The 27,672-nt window shown below is 37.6% G+C and overlaps 1 protein-coding gene across 1 annotated transcript in view; it reads left to right on the top strand.

Annotated features, from left to right (window-relative positions):
* Positions 1–27,672, top strand: part of MSRB3 (methionine sulfoxide reductase B3) — a 165,502-nt gene that overhangs the window by 73,162 nt on the left and 64,668 nt on the right. Inside the window, exon 5 of the mRNA XM_057741772.1 lies at positions 16,399–16,427. Coding sequence (XP_057597755.1) covers positions 16,399–16,427 — 29 coding nt within the window. The remainder of the gene's footprint in view (positions 1–16,398; positions 16,428–27,672) is intronic.

Genomic DNA, 27,672 nt, shown 5'->3' with positions numbered 1-27,672 from the left:
AGTCTGAGATCAAGGTGTCAGAGGGCTGGGTTTCTTTTGGGGCCTCTTTTCCTTGACTTGTTTATGGCTATCTTCTCTGTGTCCTCATATGGTCTTCCCTCTGTATGTGTCTGTGTCCCAGTTTCCTTTTCTCATAAGAACACCGGCCATATTGGATTAGGGCCCACTTGTATGACTTCATTTTAACTTAATTACTTCTTTAAAAACCCTATTTCCAAATATATTCACATTCTGAGTTTCTAGGGGTTAAAACTTCAACATATGAAGTTTGGGAGGACACAGTTCAGCTCCTAACATGAAACTATATTCTTTTCTTCTTAACCCTGTTTTCTTTAGTGTTTTGAATGTATTCTCAATAGCTAAAGAATCTTTACTTTAAAAGCTTTCTTCTCTGTAAGATAATATACACAAGAAACAAATTATTTTAAAGGAAACATATGATTAAGAACTATAAATCATACAGACAGGAAATGATATTGGAATTCAAAGAAAGCAGTTAACAGTATGATCTAGAGAAAATTGTAGAACCTGGAGATCCAAAAATGGCCTTAACAATTACCTATGTTTTCAGTCTTATTCATCTGGAGGTTCAAGTTCTACAGATGAAAATTTTTATCGTCTCATACTCACTTTTCCTCTGCTCTCTCCCCTGCCCTTTTCCTTTTCTTTATTCTTGGTAACTGTAGAAAATTTTAGATAGCTTACCTCTCCATAGGGTAGTTTATGTGGAGCAGCATTGATTTATTTCAAATGTCTCATTTTACTAATGAGGAAAATGCAGCTCACAAGTTAAATGACTTGTCCTGGTGGCTGAACTAGAATCCAGGTCTCCTGATTCTTATTCCAGTATGCTGTCAAGTACACTGTGCAACTAGTTTAGTTAGAGAATGGTTTATTTGTGTTTTAAGGACAAATAAGATTGCTTTTCTGTATTGCGTAATCAGGTCATTTATATTATTTTCCACTAGCCTTCCCTTTTAAATATTTCCAGTTCCTTCGGTTATTTTTTATTGCTGTTCTCTCGTTTTTTCCTACATGGTTTTTGACACTCACATTAAAATTACACTTCAAGTAAGATATTAATCAGAGTAATACATTCTTTCTTTTTATAATATAGTAGTATTTGTTTACTTGCTAAAATATTGCTACTTGTACTTGTAGCCATAAAGATTATTTAATATTATTGTTTAGATAAAACCTACCTTTTATTCAGCTTTGAATATATGCCAGGACCTGACCTAGGCACTTTATAGTATCATCTCATTTAACCTACACAAAACTTTTTTAAAAATTAATTAATTAATTAATTTTATTGGCTGTGTTGGGCCTTTTTTTGCTGTGTGTGCGGGCTTTCTTTTAGTTGCGGTGAGTGGGGGCTACTCTTCATTGTGGTGCGCCGGCTCCTCATTGCTGTGGCTTCTCCTGTTGCAGAGCATGGGCTCCAGGCGCGTGGGTTTCAATAGTTGCAGCACACGGGCTCAACAGTTGTGGCTCACAGGCTCTAAAGCGCAGGCTCAATGGTTGTGGCACACAGGCCCAGTTGCTCCGCGGCATGTGGGATCCTCCTGGAGCAGGGACCGCACCCATGTCCCCTGCATTGGCAGGCAGACTCTCAACCACTGCGCCACCTAGGAAGCCCTACACAAAACTTTTGAAAGGCAAATACATCACTCCCATTCTGTAAACAGTGAAACTAAGATGTAGAGTGTAATGAACTTCTCTAAAATCACATAGGGTAGAAAGTAGAAGACCTGAGACTGGGCTCTGGTCTGTCTGTCTCTATCGGCTGCCTTTTCCACGATTGTTACCTCAACATTAAGTGCTTCATAGATTACATCACTGCTGCATAAAGTCTCCAGCTTATCAGGGTGGCAGTGATCCCAGTGAAAGTGCTAGGGCCTGGTTAAAAGGAGAAACAAAAACGGTACCAGTGGGAGCAGAACTGTGTTACGGGGAGCAGAAATTTATACAGGAGTGTTATCTGTAGTACATTACTGTGCTCAGTGAAAGAGACTGTCGATAAGTGAAGAAGAATGGTAGCTGCGTCCTGGTAACTGAACCTGAAGGTTCTCATCGACAGGCTCATGTAAGATGCCTTCAAGCAACTTAGGAGGGACCTTGCTGCTCTTCTGCTAATGATTATCACCTTGGCTTCTGCATTTCTGAGTTTTTAATTTATATTTTTCAGTTAAAAAAATTAAGCATGCAGTTAATGGGTACCTTTTATTTGTATCTTTTCTTCATTTTTAGTTGTGGTAGCTAACATGTTTTTAAACATTTAAATTCATTTTGTTTTCTTTCTGCATATTTTTCTCTCTTTTGTATTTATAGCATTATTATTATCAAAATATAACATAGTGGCCTAAGTTTTAAACACAATAAGTAGATAGTTCATAAGGTAGTACTGCTGTGGTAACAATATCAGTTAGAATATGGTGGTTCAAGAGTAACAGAGGGACTTCCCCGGTGTATCAGTGGTTAAGAATCTACCTGCCAATGCAGGGGACAGGGGTTCGATCCAGGAAGATCCCACATGCCGCGGAACAACTAAGCCCATGTGCCACAGCTACTGAAGCCCGCGCCTAGAGCCCATGCTCCACAACAAAAGAAACCAATGCAATGAGAAGCCCGCACACCACAATGAAGAGTAGCTCCCACTCACCACAACTAGAGAAAGCCTGTGCACAGCAATGAAGACCCAATGCAGCCAAAAAAAGAAAAAAGAAAAAATAAAAAAAGGAGTAACAGAAATAGCCAAGTGAAAGTGGCCTAACAATGCCAGACTTCAGTTTCTAACTCAGCAGGAACTCTAGAGAAAGTCTATTCTGGAACAGGAATGAAATCAGAGTTCCGGGTTGGCATTGCTGTGATTTTCTTGGCCTTCTCATGGTTACAAGATTGCTACAGCAGTTCTGTGTGTCATATCCTTACATAATAACTTCAAAGGCAGGAAGCTGGGAGAGTGTAGGAAAAGGGCCTTCTCCCGAAATCACCCTTGTCCTTTTCATGAGGCTAAGCCTTCCCAAGAAGTACCCCCAGCAAACTTCCCTGTACCTCTCACTGCTCAGAGCTGGATTCTGTGCCTGTCCTGGAACCAGTCACTGACAAAGGAGGTTAAGATCACCACATTTGGCTTAGCCAAATGATTCATTCCTAGGGTGGACACATTTTTAGCACCCTTTAAAAATTGCAATTCTGTTATCAGAGGAAAGGGAGACTGGCCATTACATACACAACAGATAGTGTTGGCCACGATTACTGAACTCTTTTAGTGTCATCAAATAACTACCTGAACAAACGTAGAAAGAATTACAGCTCTGATGAGTGCAAAGGAGTGACTGGTGCTATCAAAGGATAAACTCAAGGGATTTAGTCTGGCCACACTTCTTCAAAGAACTGATAATTAGCTAATAATGGAGAAAGTTTTAGAAGTTAAGTAGGCAGAGAGGTTAAGGGATACTGGAGTGGTGCGGGAGAGGAAGAGAGAGCATTCCAAGGAGAGGAAGCATATTATGTTTACGTAACTGAAAGAAGGTGCATAAATATTCACTGCCATTATTACTAGCCTCTGGCCTGATGAAAGCTTTTGAGTTACTTATATTGGTAAGACAAAATTCTTAGACTTATAAGTAGGATCCTGAAACACTGGAACTTCTGAAAAATTTCCATGCTTTAGGGAGGACAACAGGACAGATTATTTGACTTGGATTGTCCCAGAAGATCCTTGGTATGGAGTTGCCATATATAGTACACACTAATAGGCAAAAATCAGTCTGCCCCTCCTACTCCTTCCCTCTAATGATTTTTTGCAGCTACAATCTTTAGTTGATATCAATTAAAAATAATAACATGAGGAAAAAGATGGCGGCGAAGTAGAGGGACGTGGAATGCATCCCTCTCCACAGATGCATTGGGAATGCACCGAAGGACACAATAATTCCCACAGAGAACCAGCTGAACACCAGCAGACAGCCTCGGACACCAGAAAGGACCGCAAGGAGCACGACATAACCGGTAGGGAGGCATCTACGACGGCTCAAAGAGGGTGAAGCGGCGGAGCTGTGGCAAACGGGAGGGAGTGAGAAACATACGGAGGGTCCGCAGCGCAGCTCAGCGTTCCCGGACCGAGACGTCGATCCGCAGCTGAACAGAGGGTCCGGGAGCGGGAGCGTGGGAACCGGAGAGCTGGTTCAGGGTAAGAAACATTGTTGCCAGTAAGGTGACGGACCGAAAGGACAGGAGGGAAGAGATCCGTGGCAAGGAGTGCCCGTCCCTGAGAGCTGCCCGGCCATGATGGCGGCTGGAGGCTGCAGGCTTACGGGGGGGGGGGGGGGGGGGGGGGAGGAGCCGCCACATGCATAGCCTCTCTCTCTCTTTCGGCGCCTCTGCAACAGGCAGTGGAGAGACGCCCGTGGGCCGCCAAAGGCACTCAGGGATAACAAGCACCCTCAGGCGCTCGGGCGGGGCTAGAGTAAAACCCCTTGGAACACTGGCAGCAGGGAGGCTGCCAAGAAGAAAAAACAAACAAACAAAGAAAACCCCGAGAGAGGCCCAACTCTGAGACTTTCTGTTTACACCCGAGCCACTGGGGTCCCTCTGCAACAGGCACCTCCAAGCCCAACTGAAACAACAGTGCGCCACTGCTCACTCACTCCCAGGAAAAGGAGCCACAGTTGTACCCTCTCCCTCCCCACACACTGACGCTTACAGACGAACAATAAAGGAACCTCACAGAATAATGCAAAAAAACCCAAGGCGAGGAGAAGGACACTTACAGCTGAGACTCTAAGGAAACAGAAATATTAGTATCGATCCTATTGAACTGGTCCATTCTGGGATCAGTTCTGGATTTTTTTTTCTCTCTCTCTCTTTTTTTTTCCTTTATTAATTACGATCTTAGTCCTAAGGGATCTACAAGTTTTATAACATAATTTTTTAATGATATTTTTTATTCTACTTTCATTTTTTTGCCTTTTTATATACTTCTATATCTAGCTAAGTTTTTGGTAGTATGGACAATATATCTCTCATACTTTCCTTTCATCCCTATCTTTTATACATTTCTATTCCTTTCTTTTTATTTCCATATTTCCAACCACACTATGCTTTTCTGTCCCCCTTTCTTCCAGCCATTTTAAGTTTATTTTATCTTAACATACTTATAAGCAACACTATCCATCTGCTCAGACTCCTTGCTCTATTCTCCAGATGACACACCACCTTGGTATTTAATATTAGGTTTTTATCTTTATCTTAGTTCTTAGTACAACTGTCTAATTTCATTCTGAGAATCTCCATTCTGTCTGGTGGTACTCTAGCTCTTTTCTATATTTGATCCTAGCTTACAAAATCTCCCTGGATTAGTGTTTGTATGTGTAAGGTGTTATTTGTTTGTTTATTTGCTTTTCTTTTCTCTCTGATTTGTTCTGTTTCAGTTGTCAATGTCTGTTGGGTTTCTCTTTGAATATCTGGTAGCATACTGAGGTTCTGTCAGGTCTTTCCAGAGCCTTATGTCCTAATGGATTCAGTAATTGTGTGTCTTATACATGTATGTGTTTCCTAGACTTAGTATTTGCTTAATCCAATACTTGGACATTAGTCTGAGGCTTGGACAGTCTTCTGTAAACACCTCTATCGCCAGCACAAGCAACCCCAAAAGTTTGGACAACCATGAGGAAACAAAGAAACACCATGCAGGCAAAGGAGCAGGAAAAAAACCCACAAGACCAAATAAATGAGGAGGAAATAGGAAAAATGCCTGAAAAAGAATTTAGAGTAATGATAGTAAAAATGATACAAAATCTCGATAACAAAATAGAGAAAGTACAAGAAACAGTTCATAAGAACTCAGAAAAACAAACAGCAATGGATAACAAAATAACTGAGATTAAAAATACTCTAGATGCTATAATCAGCAGAATGACTGAGGCAGAAGAACGAATAAGTGAGTTGGAAGATAGAATGGGGGAAATAAGTGCCACAGAGCAGGAAAAAGAAAAAAGAATAAAAAGAATAGAAGACAGTCTCAGAGACCTCAGTGATAACATTAAGCGTACCAAAATTCAAATTATAGGCATCCCAGAAGAAGAAGAAAACAAGAAAGGGTCTGAGAAAATATTTGAAGAGGTTATAGTGGAAAACTTCCCCAACATGGGAAAGGAAATAATGAACCAAGTCCAAGAAGCACAGAGAGTCCCATACAGAATAAACCCAAGGAGAAATACACCAAGGCACATATTAATCAAACTAATGACAATTAAACACAAAGAAAAAATATTTAAAGCAGCAAGAGAAAAGCAACAAATAACATATAAGGGAAAACGCATAAGGATAACAGCTGACCTCTCTACAGAAACTCTGCAGGCCAGAAGGGAATGGCAGGATATCCTGAAAGTCCTGAAAGAGAGAAACCTACAGCCAAGAATACTCTCACCAGCAAGACTCTCATTCAGATTTGATGGAGAAATCAAAAGCTTTCCAGACAAGGAAAAATTAAGAGAATTCAGCACCACCAAACCAGCCTTACAACAAGTGCTAAAGGAACTTCTCTAAGTAGGAAACACAAGAAAAGGAAAACACCTACAAATACAAACCCAAAGCAATTAAGAAAATGGTAATTGGAACACACATGTCAATAATCACTTTAAATGTAAATGGATTAAATGCTCCAACCAAAAGACACAGACTGGCTGAATGGATACAAAAACAAGACCCTTCTATATGCTGCCTACAAGAAACCCACTTCAGACCAAGGGATACATGTAGACTGAAAGTAAAGGGATGGAAAAAGATATTCCATGCAAATGGAAGTCAAAAGAAAGCTGGAGTAGCAATACTCATATCAGACAAATTAGACTTGAAAGTAAAGACTATTAAAAGAGACAAAGAAGGACACTACATAATGATCAAGGGATCCATTCAAGAAGAACATATCACAATGGTAAATATCTATGCCTCCAACATAGGAGCACCTCAATACATAAGGCAAATGCTAACAGCCATAAAAGGGGACATTGACAGTAACACAATAATAGTGGGAGACTTGAACACCCCACTTACATCAATGGACAGATCATCCAAACAGAAAATAAAGACACACAAGCTTTAAATGACACATTAGACCATCTTGACTTAATTGATATTTATTAGGACATTCCATCCAAAAACAACAGAATACACTTTCTTCCCAAGTGCACACGGAACATTTTCCAGGATAGATCACATCTGGGATCACAAATCAAACCTCAGCAAATTCAAGAAAATTGAAATCATATCAAGCATCTTCTCAGACCACAACGCCATGAGACTAGATATCAATTACAGGAAAAAAACTGCAAAAAATACAAACACATGGAGGCTAGACAATTCACTCTTAAACAACCAAGAAATCACTAAAGAAATCAAAGAGGAAATCAAAAAATATCTAGAAACAAACGACAAGGAAAACACAACAACCCAAAACCTATGGGACGCAGCAAAAGCAGTTCTAAGAGGGAAGTTTATAGCAATACAGTCCTACCTTAAGAAACAAGAAAATTATCGAATAAACAACCTAACCTTACACCTAAAACAATTAGAAAAAGAAGAACAAAGAAACCCCAAAGTGAGCAGAAGGAAAGAAATCATAAAGATCGGAGCAGAAATAAATGAAAAAGAAAGGAAGGAAGCCATAGCAAAAATTAATTAAACTAAAAGCTGGTTCTTTGAGAAGATTAACAAAATTGATAAACCATTAGCCAGACTCATCAAGAAAAAAAGGGAGAAGATGCAAATCAACAGAATTAGAAATGAAAAAGGAGAAGTCACAACGGACACCTCAGAAATACAAAACATCATGAGAGACTACTACAAGCAACTATATGCCAATCAATTGGATAACCTGGAAGAAATGGATACATTCTTAGAAAAATACAATCTTCCAAGACTGAACCAGGAAGAAATAGAAACCATGAACAGACCAATCACAAGTACAGAAATTGAGGCAGTGATTAAAAATCTCCCAACACATAAAAGCCCAGGATCAGATGGGTTCACAGGCGAATTCTATCAAACATTTCGAGAAGAGCTGACACCTATCCTTCTCAAACTCTTCCAAAATATCACAGAAGGCAGAACACTCCCAAACTCATTCTACGAGGCCACCATCACCCTGATACCAAAACCAGGCAAAGATGTCACAAAAAAAGAAAATTACAGACCAATATCACTGATGAATATAGATACAAAAATCCTCAACAAAATACTAGCTAACAGACTCCAACAGCACATTAAAAAAATCATACACCATGATCAAGTGGGGTTTATCCCTGGTATGCAAGGATTCTTCAAGATATGCAAATCAATCAACATGATACATCATATCAACAAACTGAAGGATAAAAACCATATGATCATCTCAATAGATGCAGAAAAAGCTTTTGACAAAGTTCAACATCCATTTATGATAAAAGCTCTTCAGAAAATGGGCTTAGAAGGAAATTACCTCAACATAATAAAAGCCATATATGAGAAACCAAAAGCCAACATCGTTCTAAATGGGGAAAAACTGAAAGCATTCCCTCTAAGAACAGGAACAAGACAAGGGTGTCCACTCTCACCATTATTATTCAACATAGTTTTGGCAGTTTTAGCCACAGCAATCAGAGAAGAAAAAGAAATAAAAGGAATGCAGATTGGAAAAGGAGAAGTCAAATTGTCACTCTTTGCAGATGACATGATATTATATATAGAAAACCCTAAAGACTCTACCAGAAAACTGCTAGCACTAATTGATGAGTTTAGTAAAGTAGCAGGATACAAAATTAATGCACAGAAATCTCTTGCATTCCTATACACTAACAACGGAAGAGCAGAAAGAGAAATTAAGGAAACTCTCCCATTCACCATTGCAACAAAAAGAATAAAATACCTAGGAATAAACCTGCCTAAGGAGGCAAAAGATCTGTATGCAGAAAACTTTAAGACATTGCTGAAAGAAATCAAAGACGACACAAACAGATGGAGGGACATACCATGTTCTTGGATTGGAAGAATCAACATCGTGAAAATGACTGTACTACCCAAAACAATTTACAGATTCAATGCAATCCCGATCAAATTACCAATGGCATTTTTCACAGAACTAGAGCAAGAAATCTTACAATTTGTATGGAAACGCAAAAGACCCCAAATAGCCAAAGCAATCTTGAGAAGGAAAAATGGAGTTGGTGGAATCAGGCTTCCTGACTTCAAATTATACTACAAGGCCACAGTGATCAAGACAGTATGGTACTGGCACAAAAATAGAAAGGAAGATCAATGGAATAGAGTAGAGAACTCAGAAGCAAGCCCAAACACATATAGGCACCTTATCTTTGACAAAGGAGGCACGAATATACAATGGAAAAAAGACAGCCTCTTCAATAAGTGGTGCTGGGAAAACTGGACAGCAACATGTAAAAGAATGAAATTAGAACACTTCCTAACACCATACACAAAAATAAACTCCAAATGGATTAAAGACCTACATGTAAGGCCAGACACTATAAAACTCCTAGAGGAAAACATAGGCAGAACACTCTATGACATCCATCAAAGCAAGATCCTTTTTGACCCACCTCCTAGAATCATGGAAATAAAATCAAGAATAAACAAATGGGACCTCATGAAACTTAAAAGCTTTTGCACAGCGAAAGAAACCATAAACAAGACTAAAAGGCAACCCTCAGAATGAGAAAAAATAGTTGCCTATGAAACAATGGACAAAGGATTAATCTCCAAAATATACAAGCAGCTCATGCAGCTTCATACCAAAAAAGCAAATAACCCAATCCACAAATGGGCGGAAGACCTAAATAGACATTTCTCCAAAGAAGACATACAGATGGCCAACAAACACATGAAAAGATGCTCAACATCACTAATCATCAGAGAAATGCAAGTCAAAGGCATAATGAGGTATCACCTCACACCGATCAGAATGGCCATCATCACAAAATCTGGAAACCACAAATGTTGGAGAGGGTGTGGAGAAAAGGGAACTCTCCTGCACTGTTGGTGGGACTGTAAGTTGGTACAGCCACTATGGAAAACAATTTGGAGGTTCCTTAAAAAACTACAAATAGAATTACCATATGATCCAGTAATCCCACTCCTGGGCATATACCCAAAGAAAACCATAATCCCAGAAGAAACATGTACCATCATGTTTATTGCAGCACTATTTACAATAGCTAGGACATGGAAGCAACCTAAATGCCCATCAACAAACAAATGGATACAGAAGATGTGGCATATATATACAATGGAATATTACTCAGCTATAAAAAGGGATGAGATGGAGCTATATGTCATGAGGTGGATAGACCTAGAGTCTGTCATACAAGTGAAGTAAGTCAGAAAGAGAAAGACAAATATTGTATGCTAACTCACATATACGGAATCTAAAAATGGTACTGATGAACTCAGTGACAAGAACAAGGATGCAGGTGCAGAGAATGGACTGGAGAATTTGAGGTATGGGAGGGGGCGGGGGGTGAAGGGGAAACTGAGACGAAGCGAGAGAGTAGCACAGACTTATATATACTACCAACTGTAAAGTAGATAGCCAGTGGGAAGTTGTTGTATAACAGAGGGAGTTCAACTCGAGGATGGAAGATGCCTTAGAGGACTGGGACGGGGAGGGTGGGGGGCACTCGAGGGAGGGTGGGGGAGGAGTCGAAGGAGGGAGGGAATACGGGGATATGTGTATAAAAACAGATGATTGAACTTGGTGTACCCCCCCAAAAATAATAAATAAATGAAATTAAAAAAAAAGTAACAGCAGCATCCTCACTGTTTTACATGTTGTCTGAAACCTTTTGGAACACTGACTGCATTAACCTGTAGTTCATACTTACATGAGTCCCATTTAAATTTTTTCAGTACAGTTGAAAGTAAGCAAAAAGCAGTGTCCTCTAAGACTTTGTGGATTCCTCATAAGAGACAGTAACATTTTTAAAATAATGAAATAAAAGAAAACTTGACTTCAGTACACATAGAACTTTCATAAACACTAGGCTATTTCTTGTAAATAGAGAACAATAGTATTACAAACTTGTTCAGGACTATGGAGCTCTAACCGATGACTAAAACTGCCTTCTTTTGAAAATCTGAAACTTTATAATCAAAAGAATGCATATATTATATATTTTAATTATTTAAAAATAATAATGATACTTAATTTTTCCTAGCATCTACCGTTTATGGTTTTAAAATCCATAAAAACTTTTTAGGTTTAAAAATTTGGAAGTTTTAGTTCAGGCCTTTTTTAATGTGGCACTATTGTTACAACTGCTCTCACAAGACTCCAAAATAATAATGACTTAAACATGGTGACAGCTTGGGATTGACATGGTGCTGCTAGTGTGTGTGTCCCATCAGTCAGAGGCTGGTGCTCTCCTATCAGCGTCTCTGTCATGGTCTAAGAATGGCTGCTTCAGCTCCTAGAATCACATCTATGTTCCAGCCAGTAGGAAGAAGGAGAGGGGTGCAGACATTTGCTTCAAGGGCATAACTCGTAATGCTTCTCCTTGCATCCTTTTGGCGAGAACTTGGCCATGTGGTTAAAACTGGCTACAAGAGAAATGGGAAATATTGTGAAAAAATTGTCTTAACCTTGGCCGCCATATGCCTATCTAAAAGTCAGAGGTTATATTTCCAAAATAAAAAGGGGAGAATGGATATTGGAAGATAGTAATAGTCTAGGCGATTGCTTTAAGCTTCGATGTAAGTATATAATTGAGGAGTAAAATGGGTGCCTGTGGAGACAATTATATTTACGCATCTTAGATGCCATACAACCTTACTTTATTTGTATTCCTACCATCCAGCAAAATATATGAATGAAAATAAGCACATAAGAAATGTGTTTGGAATGAATGAATGAACATCCCTCTTTGTCTTTCTTGTATAACATGTATTATGTCAATTCTTTTTTCACACTTGCCATTTCTTTGTTCCTATCTATCTTTTACTTACTTTTTTAAAGAAGATTTATGCGTAGAGATGATCAGATTCCATGGTATAATAGAGGAGTACTTTGTCTCTCCGGGTATGTATGTATGTTGTAAAATTTGATAAAAATCTAAATTAACTTATGCCATAGAACTAGTTTTCCCAACCCCTAAAACTGACACTATTAACTTCTATTATTATATTTTAATTATTACTAGTGTAGTTGTGGCTTTTGAAGTTTCAGTACTATGCCTGAGAATTCTGAAAGTATTCTTTTTTTAAAACTGATACCTAAAGTCATTAATTAGTTTGTGAGGATGTTTTCTCTGCACATTTTGTGTATATTTTACGTATTGACCAGCTATCCCTGGAAGAGATAAGATGGTCTGGGAATTAACAGTTTTCTGATACGATTTTTCATATCTCAAAAGTGGCATTTTATAGAGTTTTTGGTCACTATATCTTGTTTTTGGCCTTCTGTTAATTTTCAGATTCATTTGTTCATGTGTTAACTCCTGCTACACACTTTTAATAACTCTTAAATACCAGGTGCTGCACTCAGTGCTGGGAACACGAAGACGGGTGAGACCGTCTAAGCACCCTGCAGGGCTCTGTGTCAGCGCCACATGGTGTGGGGATTGCCGTACCAGGCCGCACACCGTGGAGTAACTGAAGGCGAGCAAGGAGCTCTGGGAGGCGAGGGGGGCAGGCAGGTTGCTGCCAGGATTGAGGCGAGTCTGTGGAGTAAAAGTTTGTCAGTGATGAGCTGGGGGAAAGGTGTTCTAAGTTGAGGATACTGAATGAAAGCTGTGAGATAACATGGCAATAGTTTGATTTGGTGAGAGTGAAGGCTACAGTTTAGAGGTGGATTAGAGGTGGGGCCGAAAAGCCAGATCGTGGTGGGCCCCTCGTACGCCATGCAGAGGAGGATGAACTTGGTATCCCTAGGTCAGTAGCTTTTAAAAAGTTTTTGTCTGTGACCCATAGTAAGACATACCTTTTTACATGGTGACTTATTACCAGGCCTGGCCCTAACATTTGCAGGGCCCAGGCAAGGGGACAAATGGGGATACAATATAGCTAATTATACCCTTCTCGTATAAAAGTTATAAGTCAAGGCAATAAATGGCTAGAAAAGTATACTAACCTACTTTGACAGATATACCTGATAACAAAAACAATGAAAATTGTGTGAAAACCATTGATACCAAGTAACTGAGAATAGTGCAAATTTTAAATTAATTTCATTTTTCACGGAAAGACTGTTGTTCAGCCTTGGGAATTTCAGGGGCAATGGCAACTAGGCCAAGTGTGAGGAGAGGAGAAGCCTCCTTTAGCCTTCTCTTCCAGAAGCTATGGAATGCACAAGAGAAGCACTTCCTTCTTGTCTTCTTTATTGGTGGAGGGGCTCTTTCATTTCTGTCAGATGCTCTGTATTCCTTACGCATCACCTGTTGCCTGTCCCCACCAGCCAGGCCCTGAGTTCCAAGGCCATCTAAACTATGACAGTCTGGCCCAAGGGCCAACCTCTGGCTTCTAGGTGCTCCCAGCTCCCGACTCTCACAGGAAAGTTTGAATTAAGAATTCTCTGAGCAGGAATGTGGGAGAATAGGAAAAGCATTTTGCCCTTCTCTCTTTGTTTCCCCTTCTTTCTGCCCTCAGGTCCAAGCTCTCATCTTCAAGTAACAGCCTTTGGCCACCCCTTGGGCTGGAGGTACACAAACACACACACACACACACACACACACACACACACACACACACACACTAATAGCACAACCTGATCTGAAGAGAGGTCCACATAGGCTGAGGAAGCCAGCTTAGGGCCATTTGGGTCAAAAATGCTGAGGATCTTGGTATTTAGAGCTTCAAGGGGAAGAAGGGACTCCTTGCCTGGTGGAGAGGAGGGTGCAGCCAGAGGAAGGCCAGAGCAGAGGCTCTGTGCTCACTTGTAAAGATAGTATTGCCCAGTAGGCTTATGTGTGAAAAACTCTCTCTCTCTCTCACACATACACATACATATGTATCTATACCTAAAAGTTACGTAAAACTGCACATACTCTCAGTGTGGGATGCATCTGTCTTCTGTTCTGTTTCATTTTTAAAAAAAAATACTAGTTTGTAATTCACTAAATTAATTTTATAATCCACTGATGGGTCGACTTGTGACCCAAGCTTGGAAAAACTCTGTTCCAGTTGTTGGGGTGAGAGTAATGTGATCAGGTTAGTGTTGGAGACATCTGGCAGCTGATTAGATGGTGGGTTGGAAGGGAGGGGGGGATACTAGCTATAAGATTATTGAGCCAAATATAAGCCTAAAGATGGTAAGAGTGAGGATAGAGGGGAGGGGAAGGTGGTAAAAGCAATGGTTCTGGGTGACTAATTAGATATTGAGGGTGCAGAAGAAAGCTAGAATAACATAATTTCTGACTTAATAGGGAATATAGCAAGAGAATTATATTTGCAAGAAAAGAAAATGAATTCAGTTTAGTACATGTGGCATTTGAGGTCACAGTAGGGCATTCCGGTAGGATTTTAGTTGGAGAGAGGCTTAGTAAAGTAGGGACTGTAACAGGGCTGTTGGCTTTAACATTAGGAAGCCACTGAAAAAACTTAGCAAGAACAGATCTTAGTGGTTCAAAGAGTGACTGTTGGGAGGTCAGGAAAGGAAGACGTGTAGTTTAGAATATAGTCTGTCCTTTCAATAAACTGATTTGAAAACCCAGAAGGAAAGAGGGATAACAAGAGTAGGACGCGGATTTGAAGGAGGGTTTTTATTTAATTCCAGAGTACTTCTATGCAGAAGGGAGGAGGAACTTGGGGAGAGCCAGGTACTGAAGATACAACAGGAAGAAGGAATAATTGATCCAAACTGGTTTCAGGGGAGATGAGAGCGTGCACTTTAGGACGTAAGTGAAGGGAACCTTAGAAGGAAGAGCACCTCTTATACAGGTGAGAGGGAGATAAGGATGTGTGTGGAGCACGGTTTTCTCTTTACAGACATTTGTTGAGTACAAGCACCAGGTACTATGTAGGTGCTGTGGCTACAGAAGTTAGGAAGGTCTAGTGGAGAAGATAGGCAAAGAAACTGTCAGGACAACGTGTGGTAAGTGTCGTTCAGAGTTATGTTCAGGGCTGCTGGAAACAAAGAAGAGGGCACGAGGCCAGGCTTTCCAGAACAGGAGAAGACAAAAAGTGAAAATGAGTTTGCACCTGAAATAGGAGTCAGGGGCACCTAAGAGAAGGATTGAGATGAGGACTATGGTGGGGCCAGAGTTTGAGGCAAATATGTACCTGGATTGTAGTGGCGGTTGGTGATAACCATGGTTGTAATACTAATTTTTTTTGTTTTTATGATTATTGACCTTGTTTAAGCATCAGCTGAAGCTTTATTTGAGAATACTTGAGAAAATGAATTTTCATGTCAAAGGAAGCTGTTTCTGGCTTATGCTTTGCCTCTTCCTCCTTTGATGACTTCTCTTGAAGTTAATTTAGGTAAAGAAAGCCACCACTTCCAAAAGTGCTTTGGTACCCTGGCGTAATTTCAAAGAAATCTCCTTTCCCACTTAGTTAACTACATTTCCCCAGGAAAAAAAAAAATCTTCTCCTGTCAATGTAACATCCTTTAACAGGACCCCTGCTGGTTGGTTCTTGTATCTTGCTGTGGCAGCTGTGAACATATATACTATTGATTGTTAATGTGTGATATAAATCCGACTGGAGCATGCCCACTAATTGGTTTGAGAGCTAGATATAGACAATGCTGTCTTATAGTAGCTTGTGCAGATAGGCCTAGTCATAGGGTTAATTCTGCTTGACAGCACATCAGCAGCATCTTGAGAGTAATTACCCAACAGAAGTTTTCCCACAGCCAGACTGAGAGCTTCAAAGGCTTCTGAATTTACAACCAGTATTAACCTATATCTGAAACATAATGTTCCCACAAGGGCTCACTTTTTTTTTTCTCCTTCTTATTAAATATATGGGGTTATTAGGTTCATTTACTCTGTGAAGAACTTAGTGAAAAATTACTTGATGTTGAATAATTGAAAATCTTTAATAATAAAGAGGATAATTTTAAATTTGAGTTTTTTATTGCTTTATTATACTACTGAAACAAGTTAATCTGTAAAGATTGGGTGCTCTTTTTTAAACATAATTTATTCTCTTTCTCTGAAAAACAAACTAAAAAGTTAATATGTTTTCCATACTGTGCTGTCTCTATAGATATGTACATGTTTAGAGGACCTAGGGTTATGCATGCATTTAAAATGGTTAATATAAATATGTATATTTTAAAAAGCTATCTTACTTGTTGACAAATGTGCTGAAACCTATAACTGTTGCATCTGTTTCCCTCTCATAAAATAAGTTATTGTTTAATAAGCAATTTTTATATTGTAAAAAATTTCTTTCCCTTTGCAGGTCAGAAACCAAATTTGACTCCGGTTCAGGTATGTTTACATTAATAATGTTATTCTGAGTATATTTTATTTACATTATTCTCTGAGGAGTAATTCATCAGTTCAAGAACCATTTTGATTTTAAACAGACTAGGCAGTCTCTTTTCAAAACATGAACCCCACCTCAAAGCAGGGCTATTGGCTGCTTGGAATCATAACTTGAGATGTTCACTTTAGGATTCGCGATAGTTCTGAAATGTCTTAAATATCTTATTATATCTGCAGAATTTCATTTTAAAAGCAAAGGTGGGGGTTGTGCATACTCATTGCTAAAAATAGAATATTATTCTCTCAGTGGACAAAGCATCCTGAATAATTTGAAGATTCTCTGCAAGAGACTGGTCATCACATATGGGTAATAGATACATTTAATCCAGCAAACTGTAAAGGGTTTTAACCAACAGAAATAGAAATATGTCTACAACTTATTAATTTTTAAAAATTTGTTTTGTTGGGGAGGTGGGTAATGGAAAATGAAGGTCACATAAAGCCATTATTTTGTGTCTATCAAGACATTCTCACAAACAGTGGCATATCGGCCGCATTAGATGTTTTCTTCTCATTAAGCATGAATATAGCTATATAATCCTTACGTTTGACTGTGTCTTTGTGTCACTTGCTGAGATTTCCATGCTTCAGAGTTTCTGATGTGTTTACAATTAAAGCATAAAAATTACCTCATGTTCAGTACAAAGGAATTGTGCCCCTTAGTGAAATGTTATAGATAAATAAACATTAATTTTCAATTTCAGGAGAAAATAACTTGTAGAAAATATATAACATATTGAATTTAAAAGTAACATTCTTACTCTGGTTTGGGTTCCACTATGTTTTAACTTAAAAAAAGTTTTTGTTTCTTATGTTCACAAAGGAACTAAGGACTATATATTCTTTTTGATAGTGGTGTTAAGGAGCCAACGTGCTTCTCTTCTTCAAAAACTGTATTTTTCTTTTACTGTATAGCTTTATGAATTTCTCCAACTTGGTGAGACCCTTTAAATATGAAGTCTGTACGTTTGAGTTAACAATTTCACCTAAAGTGAGAACAGTGATTCCAGAAATCTTTCCATTCTGTGTGTTCTTGGGCTTCTGAATCACATGTGACAGTGGTAATAAAAGATAAACATTTCTGGTTTACAGTGTTGACGATATGGAGACTAAAGACACAAAGGCGCTGTATCCACTACTTGACTTTTTTATTGATTCATAGGAGGTGACTCAAAATAGGGTAAAAAGTCTGCGTCACTTTTTTAATAGTTAAAATATTTAAACATAAGAAAAGGTAAAAAAAAATTGAGAATGAATTTTTGCATAAAATTGCATATCTTTTTATCATTGCCATTCAGTCACCAAATATTTATTAAAAGTCCACTCTGTTATGATTAAATTCCTTAAACATCAAGTCAAAAACTGGTTTTAGCCTACAGGATCTGGAATGTAGCTTTTAAAAATAAAAGCGTCTACTAGGTTCATTTTGAAGGTAAAACCTGGAAATAGTGTATAAAACTGAAATATTAGACAGCTATTGTCAAAGTTAGAAAATTTATGTTAAAATTTCAAATCCAAATTAAAGTGTGCTGCTAAATTCCTGTAGTGAGGGTTAGTATTTATCATGAAAATAGTTATAACATCTGTACAGGCACACATCTTTCACTCTTGTGACCAAAGATTTTGTTCATGATTCTTACTTTTTCTAAGTCCTAATTTTTTAAAATGTCTTTCAGACAACATCTGCATGTTTTTGAAAACTACACAGTTTTGGGCTCTGAAAAGTCTTATGGGGAATACTGATTAAAAGTTTATTTATTCTTTTAATTTTGAATCTAAGTATGTTGTGGAAAGAATTCAGATGGTTTCAAATTAAGAATCAGGTAATTCTTTTTTCTTATAAATTCTTTTAGCTTAATATCAAATGAGGGAATCATGACAAAGGAAGTTAGAAATGTATTCTTTGGCATTCTATATCATGCAAATTTTGGTTAGAAATAAGGTAGCATATTGGAACAATTAAATGTATGACTTTAATAGGTTCAGGTTCTCTATTGTTCATCAAGTACAGAAAGTAAACTAGCTCTGTTTAATGTTGTATACAACTGTAACAGTGTTCCTGACAAAGTAAGATTTTTAAATGAAGGAAGATGCTGATCTTACTAAGGAAGAAAAAAAAGCCTTAAAAAAATAAACACTATGGTCAATGACTAGCCATAAAAGAAAGAATTTCAAAGTAAATATATATATATACACACACATATATGTATATATGTATATATATATATATATTTTTTCAAGTAAAGAACCCAACTTATGCAGAGCTGACTGCACATTTGCAGTTTGCAGTTTGTGTAAATGAGTTTCAGGCTGTGGAGTGAGATTCAGGAGGAATCAGCACATGGTAAAAAATGTCAGCTGTTGAATATATACCAAAATGATCAACCTAGAAAGTGATTTAATTTTTTCTTATCAAAATTGTATTGATATTTTTTCTACAAAAGCAAATTCACAAACAACTTATTTGTACTTTTTAAAAGTTTCCCAAAAAAACTTATAATGAAAAGTTTCAACTATACATAAAAGTAGAGGGTATGATATAATGAGCACCCACACATTTATTGTCTAGATTTTACTGTTGTCAATAATTAGCCATTTGTTTCAGTTTTCTTTTTTTGCTTGAATTATCTTCGAGTGAAATAGATACATTTCACATGATTTTTAAAACTTGAAAATTATAGATTGTGTTGACTTACTGAAAGAGATCAATTATTTTTGAGGTTTTTATTTATCTCAGAAATTTGAGTCACATACAAATTCTTACGGAAAGGATGTTGACATTACCATGTCCACATTCAGTTAGAGATGTTGAACGTTCTACTCATGTGGTGAAGGTTAAGAAAAACTTTAATCAGAAGGTGCCGAACTAATTCTAATCTGAGAACTTGAGAATTGTTCTGTCCTCAAGATTAATTTGATGAAAACTTTAGCTGCCATCTAGCTGTGTCCTCTATGTACTGGGTCACATCCTGACTAAGCTCCGTTTCTGTTGGTTTCTAACTCAGTCACCTAAAGGTTTCAGCTTTGCCAATTGAAAACAATCAGCCTACCTTCTTTCTGAAGGAGTTTAAAGGGTTCCATTTTAATACTGTTTCCTAGTTGATGTACTAATGTTGCTTGCCTATGATCCTGTGTAGTTGGTGATTTTACTAATAGAGTAAAACAGACTTCCTTTTATGTTCAGAAGTAGCAAGAAGCTGTGCTCTTCACCCCACCTCCCAAGAAGGGAAGTTAGTTGATGCTGGAGGAAGCAGAGCATTGAGTTTAATGTAGTGATTAAACATGAAAGCCATATATCAAATCTCAGGAGAAACATGCTTTTGAAAGAGGCAGAGAACTGTGGAGCATATTGCATGATAGGCTATGTAAACAGAGCCCTGGAGGTCAGTGTGTGGATGCAAACCAATTAAATAAAGAACTTACTGGCTTTGCTTTCTATCATCTGGATGGGGAGGATCACAAGTTAACATGCACAGGATTGAAGTGTAAACTTTGCTTGAATAAGCTAGGCACCTTTGGAAACTTCATTAACTCTTTCAATTCACTACTGAAGTTGGTTGGGTTTTGTTTTGTGTGTTGTTGTTGGTTTTTAAAAATTTAACCAAAGTCCTTAGAAAGTTAAAACAAAACCCAAAATATATGCTCTCTTAGCCCTTCTGTACATATCTATCAGCAAAGGTGCTAGTGAAGAGTAGAATGGAAAATAAAGCAAAGAATGAATTGTTGAAAAGACCAGAGTTGGCTATGTAGTCAGATTTCAAGGATGTGCGTATGTCTTTTAAAAACAACCCATTTGGAAAAGCAGACCTCTTGCAGAATAACTGAAAAAAGATGTTTTTCTTGTCTCTTGAATTCTGAGTATAAGGAAAAGATATAGTTGGAATTTACTAGTCACTGCATAACATCAGGTTATTGTTATTTCTGTTCTGTTAGAATAGTTTTCTGACCAAGAAGAACAGGAAGCCTATATGTTAAAAACTATATGTTAAGGACTGCCCAGAGTCTAATTCTGCGGTCCTAACCTTCTCAGGCAATGTTTGGGTGAGAAAATGAAATACCAAGTTAAATGGTATAGTTTCATGGTCCATAAACATTCAAAACAAAGAATTTTTTTTTCTTTTTCTGTAGAGTCATGTTGGCTGAGAAAGTGAATAAGCTTATGTTTAGTGCTTGTTGATTCTGGGCTGCTTGGAACAGCAGTTCTAAGGAAATGGGCTCATAGAACACAACAACTCAAAGGTATAAGATTTCATCAAAGCAAATTGTGGAGGATTAAGAAGCCTAATGAGCATGGTTTAGTGTGGAGAGTGGAGGAGTGAGCTCACTATTAAAATAAAGCCCAAGAGTGTACAAGGTTAGGAGATCCTAAAAGACACGATAATAAAAGGCACAACAGAATATAATTATCCTGAAAGAAAAAAAAAAAACCCTCAAAAACTCCAAGGAACAAAAAGCAGCTAGTGTCGCTTTTAAGATCTGTAGTTAAAAAGGAATCTACACCAGGGTAAGGAAATCAAAGAATATAATCAGTTACAGCTTGAGGCAAAAACATATGGGTGGTGAAAAATAGAGCGGGCTGTTAATAGTGGTCACTAAGTTGAAGGGAAATGGAGAATTTGAATATAGTAGAACTAGCGTTTTGAAAGCTTATTAGCAAATGAGACCATCTGCCTAACATAGTAAGCCTTTCTCAAGAAGTATTAATAAGGAAAGCATTTTCAGGTCTTATAAATGTGAGAATATGTTGACAATACTTTCTTAGCTCATATAAATCAATTTTGTTATTTTAAATTTCTTATTTTTGAAGTTCTCATAACAATGAAGAACCAGGAAATAAAATATAAATCTCTATGAGAATATTGAAATCTGTCTTTGGGCATCCTTTGTTAATAAGAAAAATATTGACTGTTCATCTGTTCATTCATTCAACATATATTTATTAGGCATCCTATATGCCAGATGCTGAGGCTGTAGCTATGGACGAGGGGATACAATTCCTTCTCTCATAGAATCTTACAGCTGGCTGGTCTATTATACAAGTTCCCATGGAGTTCTTTGCATATTTAGCTGAGAAGGGCTAACAAGGTTAAATTTAGATCCAGCTGGTGAGTTAAAGAACCCTTGATATTTAAACATAAGCTAATATATTTTAAGTTTTGGCAAATTCACCTTTCTTTACTTTATTCAAACCATATCACTGTTTTCTACTTTAAAGAGAACACTTTTAAGAGAACAGGCTAATAACACTAATGGCTGGTGTTCAGTTTTTCTATAGCTTTTAATAAGGAGTGACGTTTCACATTTGATTATCATTAAGAGAGATTAACTTAGAAGAGAACAATGACAAATGTTTGTGGATACTGTTCTCTTCACTTTTATGTATTTTTTAATTCATTCTATTACTGGATCCTATTCAAGGTTGGCCTGGAAAATCAGGCAACCTCCTTTGTCACAATCTTATGGGATGGTGTAGAAGCAAGTAGAGGGGACATAGCCCTTCATTTCCTTTTATAAACTAAATTAAAGACCAGGAAGCAGTAAGACATGGTGGCTAAGTGCTGAGGTGCTGGAGGAGATAAATCTGAATGAAGTTTCTCTTTACTTCTAATAAATTTCAATTGGTTTTCTTGGATTTCATGTATACCATCATGTCATAGACAAATTTTGTATTTTCTCTCTTATTTAGAATTAAAGCATTTAAGACTATAAATTTCCTTCATTAAAGCTTTAACTGAACCCCAGAGATTTTTTTTTATATTGTGTTTTATTTTATTTATTTATTGGCTGCATTGTTTCTTTGTTGCTGCACACGGGCTTTCTCTAGTTGCGGTGAGTGGGGGCTACTCTTTGTGGTGCGCAGACTCCTCATTGCGGGCTCTAGGCGCATGGGCTTCAGTAGCTGAGGCACATGGGCTCAATAGTTGTGGCTCACGGGCCCTAGAGCACAGGCTCAATAGTTGTGGCATATGGGCTTAGTTGCTCCGTGGCATGTGGGATCTTCCCAGAGCAGGGATCAAACCCGTGTCCCCTGCATTGGCAGGCAGATTCTTAACCACTGTGCCACCTAGGAAGTTCCTTATATTGTATTTTAAATAGTTGCAGTTTTGATTTTCTTTTGGACATGTTGATTATTTAGGAAAGTGTTTTAAATTTCCAAACTTTCTACTTGCTACATTTTTTAGTAATTTTCAGCTTCATTGCTTGGTGGTCAAAGAATGTGACCTTACTACCTTTCAGTAAGTCTGTTGTTCATTACTTATTAGAGTTTTATTTTGGAGCCTAGTTGGTGTTTAACTTTTGTAACTCTTCTGTGGGTGATTTGAAAACTATATTTTCTGCACCATAAAGGGTTTAATGCATAGTTATTAAATCAACCTGGTTCATTATTTTTATCATTATTTATTTGGTTTCTATTTTATCTGACAAGGACTTTGAGAGGAGAGAGAATTTGTCATTCAGTGTTTTTTCACCTGAATTCTACCTCCTTGAATATCACCATCCCTGCGTTGTCAGCTCCGTGTACTCTATATATTCTGGTGCTAACCATCTTGCTTAGGTCATGAACTGCACTTGTCCTCTTGCAGAGAACATTATTCCAAAGCAGTGCTCATGGAAATGAAGGCTGCTCTAATTAGGAAATTTACATTATTCCAAATCTGTATGTGAAGCAAGAGGTTGTTTTACCCCATAAATACACGTGCTTTCCCCTTCCCTCTTGCCCTCAACACCACCCCATAGCTCTGAGCCATTATATGAGGCAAACCTTTGTTTTCTCCATTTAGCATCCTCCCCACTCCTCCATCTGTCTGGCAAGATTCTATTTATCTTTTAAGGTTCAGATCAAACATTGCCCCCTCAATTAAATATAGTCTTCCTTAACACCTTCCCGGGAGTTAATCATCCCTTCCTCTGTGCAAACATTGAATCTTGTATTTACATTTACTGTTTATTATCTGCTATAATTATTTGTGTGTGTCCCTCTTTCTCTCCAAGTCTATGAATTTCTTGAAGGCAAGAATCATGTCTTATTCACTTTTATAACTTTTCTTATCCAGTGTGAAATAATTAGTCAATAAACAAAAATTCAGTGAGGTTGGGAGTCTTTGTTCTGTTCTCCAATTGTGATTGAAATGCTTCAATAACGACCAAAGATTTATTCTCCCTATTCACAGTATAGAGTTATTGCTGGAAGTGGCTTCTCGGCCAGAGATTACAATTTCCAGCCCCTTTGCATCTGTGTGGGGACATGTGACTAATTCTCCCAGTGGAGTATGTGTCATTTCTGAGCTAAGCGGATTAAGTATCCAATATGCTTTCCCACATCTCACTTCCCCTTCTGAGGTTACATCAGAGGCACATGTTGAACATGATGGCATCACAATACGGAAGGAGTCTTGGTTCCTTAGTCATACCTGGAAGAGATCCACTCAGGAGAGCTCTTCATCCAAGAACACTTCATTGACCTGTATGTAGAGGGAAATAAACTTTTATTGTAATAGGCCACTGAGATTTTGCCATTGTTTATTAGGGCAGCTAATGTTACATACCCTGACTAGCCCAGTGCCTAGAATACTCCCTGGCAAATAGTTGGTACTCATTGATTACTGTTGGACAAATGATAAAATTTAATGGCTAAGGATTACATTATCTAACCTAAAGATGATCCTTCAAACTAATGATCATACAAATATAGTAAACTATGCTCTGTATAATCACTGGGCCTATCAGTTACCGATTGTCACAATAACAAAATGTAAAACTTAAAAAAGCAGTGACTTAAAACAACAATAGTTTATTTGTGCTCAGGTGGGAGTTGGTTGACATAAGCTAGTCACAGATTGGGTTCAGGTCCGCTCCACAAGTCTTGTCATTGATGATAACAGATAAGAAGGCAAGCCCAACTATGCAAGCATATTTCAAGCCTCTGCATCAGATCTGCTAGCATCCCATTGGCCAAGCAAGTTGCATGTCCAAGTCAAAAGTAAAGGAGTGGAAAGAGCTCTGTCCTTCCCACTTGTCAGGCAGGTGTAAGTATTCTCTCTTTCCTCTAGTGGGAAGAACTGCCAAGTCACATGGTAAAGGGTGTGGAGGTAGGATGGGGAGAAGAAAAGGAGCCAAAAATTGAATCTACCACATCAGAACATTATGTCCTTAGATCAGTTATTTAGTAAAAATATTTATAGAGTTATAGTTATATTTTTTAGTGGATCCAATTCCTTCTGTATAATTGCGTTATTTGGTAACCTAACTTCAGATGTGATATTAATGGATATATGATGAAAATATTTGTATAATGCTTTACCATTTAAAAAGTATTTTAATTAATCTTACCAAGTTTGAGACTCACAAAAGTCTTTGTAAGATACACAGGGATATTTTTCCAGTGAAGGACTTGAGATACAGAAAGGTTAAGTGACTTGCCTAAGGCCACATAACTAGTAAATGGGCAGTTTGGTATTGGACTTGAGGTCTCCAAGTTGCAAGGACTGTGTCCTTTTTATTAGATCATGAGATAGTTATGTTAATGAGCAACTTTTGTTTTTAATTTTTCTTTATTAACTTTTTTATTTTATATAATTACTATGTTTAGTGACTATTACACATTATAAATTATAAAATTTAATCTTTTCTCAAATTGAACATAATAATATGATTATAAACACACCTTAAAAATACAAAGTATAGTACAGATTTATAAATGATTACAATGTGGCCAATTTGTAGGCCATAGTAGGCAGTTTCCCAAGAGGCTTGAGAAGATAGTATCAGTTGCCTTGGTGAACTGTCTGTGTTCTAGCATCTAGTCTTAAACTTTCAGGCTCGGAAAACTAGATACTTCAGTATCTCTCAGGGATGGACTGATGTTGATAAATCCAAAAGACGGATGGTTGAAGCTGAAGTACCAGTGTATTTGTTTACAGTAAGAAATATAATTTTCACATGGCTCAGAATACTTACATCTGCATGGTCAGTGTCTTTTTCTCTAGTCAAGCTATATGACACACAAAGTCACCATAAGAACTCACTTTACCAATTTGTCAAAATAAATAATTTGTGTTGGAGCTGAAGTTGACTTACTTTTGTATATTATCACCCTAAAGGCGGACCTACATAGGAAGTCAGATCATATCCAGAAAGTTGCCCTGTTGAGCACAGAAGGAGAACAAAAGGAAACAAACTGAATGTTTAGCGTTATGAGTTAAAGTTAACATGAATTGTCTATCTCAAAATAGACAGTTATCATTGGGACCTTATTTAACTTAATTGGCTTCAACTTCATCCATCCATCTGCACATCCATCCATATAAAAGATAGTTTTGCCATTGGACCTGGAAAACATACTACAAGTCCATTACTTAAGACTTTGTTTCCAAGTTCTTGGAGCGGGAGACCATGTGTAGCAACTTTAGAACTTAAAATTTACGATTTAAACATTTCTTAGCTATTGAAGCATACGTTAAAATTTTAGTGGTTTAACACACTACTTCAGCATACTAAAATTAAGATATAGACCAAGGTTAATGTCTATACATAATGGAAATGTCCTCAAGATAGAGGGCATTTCCATTAGCCTAGAATGTTCCCTCATATTTTCCTTCAGTCAGCCCCCACTCCCCAGAGGCAACCACTATTCTGACTTCAATCACCATTGATTAGATGTCCATTCTTGAGCTTCATATAAAATATAATCATACAGTATGTACTCTTTTGCTTGTGATATCTTTTGCTCTCTATAATGTTTTTGAGATTTACCCATGTTATTTGTAAGTACCAGGAGTTATTAGTATAAGTTGGGATGCATATTTTGGTCCACTTCTGGCTACCATTTGTGCAGTTGTGTTTACTGTGAGTAGTCTCTGTTTCTAACATTCTAAGGCCCAGAATACAGTTGTTAATGCATTGAGCCAGTATGTAGATGTTTTTAATACTTTGATTTTGCATAATCAGTCAAATCGCATGTGCATATGGAGCACTTACTCTGCTTAAGACATGGTGGAGGGTATATGAGTATGACACAGTTCCTGTCCTCATGGAGCTTATAATCTAATTGGAGATATGAGACATATATTCACACAGTAAGATATCTGTGGGTGCAGGACAATATGAGTGGTTCCAGTAATAGAGTCCTAGTAGAATTTAGAAGAAGGGGATTACTTAGGCTATGGTGATTAATTAGGGTGATTGATTCCTTGTTGGAGGTAGAACTTGGATCTTCAAGGGTAGAATTTAGATGTAAAGTGGGAGATCATTTTAAGTAAAAAGTCAGTTGAAGGCAGACACAGAGGCAAAGGTGCACAATGCATTTGAAGAAGAGAAGGTAAACCAACTTGCCAGAACTGGAGGATTTCTGTTGAGGACTAATGGTATAGTTGGGAGTCTGTTAGAGGCCACAGGTTAGAGAATTTGGGCCTAATTCTGTGAATAATAATAATTGTAGCAATTGCTAACATTGATTTTATATTACTATGTGTCAGGCATTGTACTAAGTGCTTTATATTTACTAACTTTATAAGAACTATACATAATGATTTCCATTTTATAAATGAGTGGACTAAGGCACAGAAAAGTTGGATATTTTGCTGAGATTCAGTTAGCTAGTAAGTGACAGAACTGGGATTTGATTCCAAGTAGCCTGATTCTAGAACCCATAGTCTGAACCATTATGCAGTTTTAAAAAAACCTAGACTGTGAGTTGATATGATGAAAAAATGTATGAATTTTTACTCATACATCCTTTTATTCATACACATGACAGTGGCATGTGACATACATGTCCACACAGCCACACATTTGTAGAAATTTTTTTCCCCAGAAAGTAGATTCAGTAGTCTGTTGAGAAATGGATTTTGCTAGTGATGTATAATTTTGACTTCTAAAAGCAGATCATCCCCCCAGCACTAAATCACCTGCTGAAAAAGATATTTATGCAGGATTTGTTGTAAAAACATGATAGATAAAGAATTAAGTGGCCCTACATCATCAGAAAATCTACAAACAGTAAATGCTGGAGAGGGTGTGGAGAAAAGGGAACACTCTTGCACTGCTGGTGGGAATGTAAATTGATATAGCCACTATGGAGAACAGTATGGAGTTTGCTTGCAAAACTAAAAATTGAACTACCATATGACCCAGCAATCCCATTACTGGACATATACCCAGAGAATACCAGAATTCAAAAAGACACATG

Source organism: Hippopotamus amphibius, chromosome 7, assembly GCF_030028045.1.
Source record: "Hippopotamus amphibius kiboko isolate mHipAmp2 chromosome 7, mHipAmp2.hap2, whole genome shotgun sequence".
Lineage (NCBI taxonomy): Eukaryota > Metazoa > Chordata > Mammalia > Artiodactyla > Hippopotamidae > Hippopotamus > Hippopotamus amphibius.
Note: the sequence above shows the minus strand (reverse complement) of the source record. Positions and strands in the feature narration are given on the sequence as shown.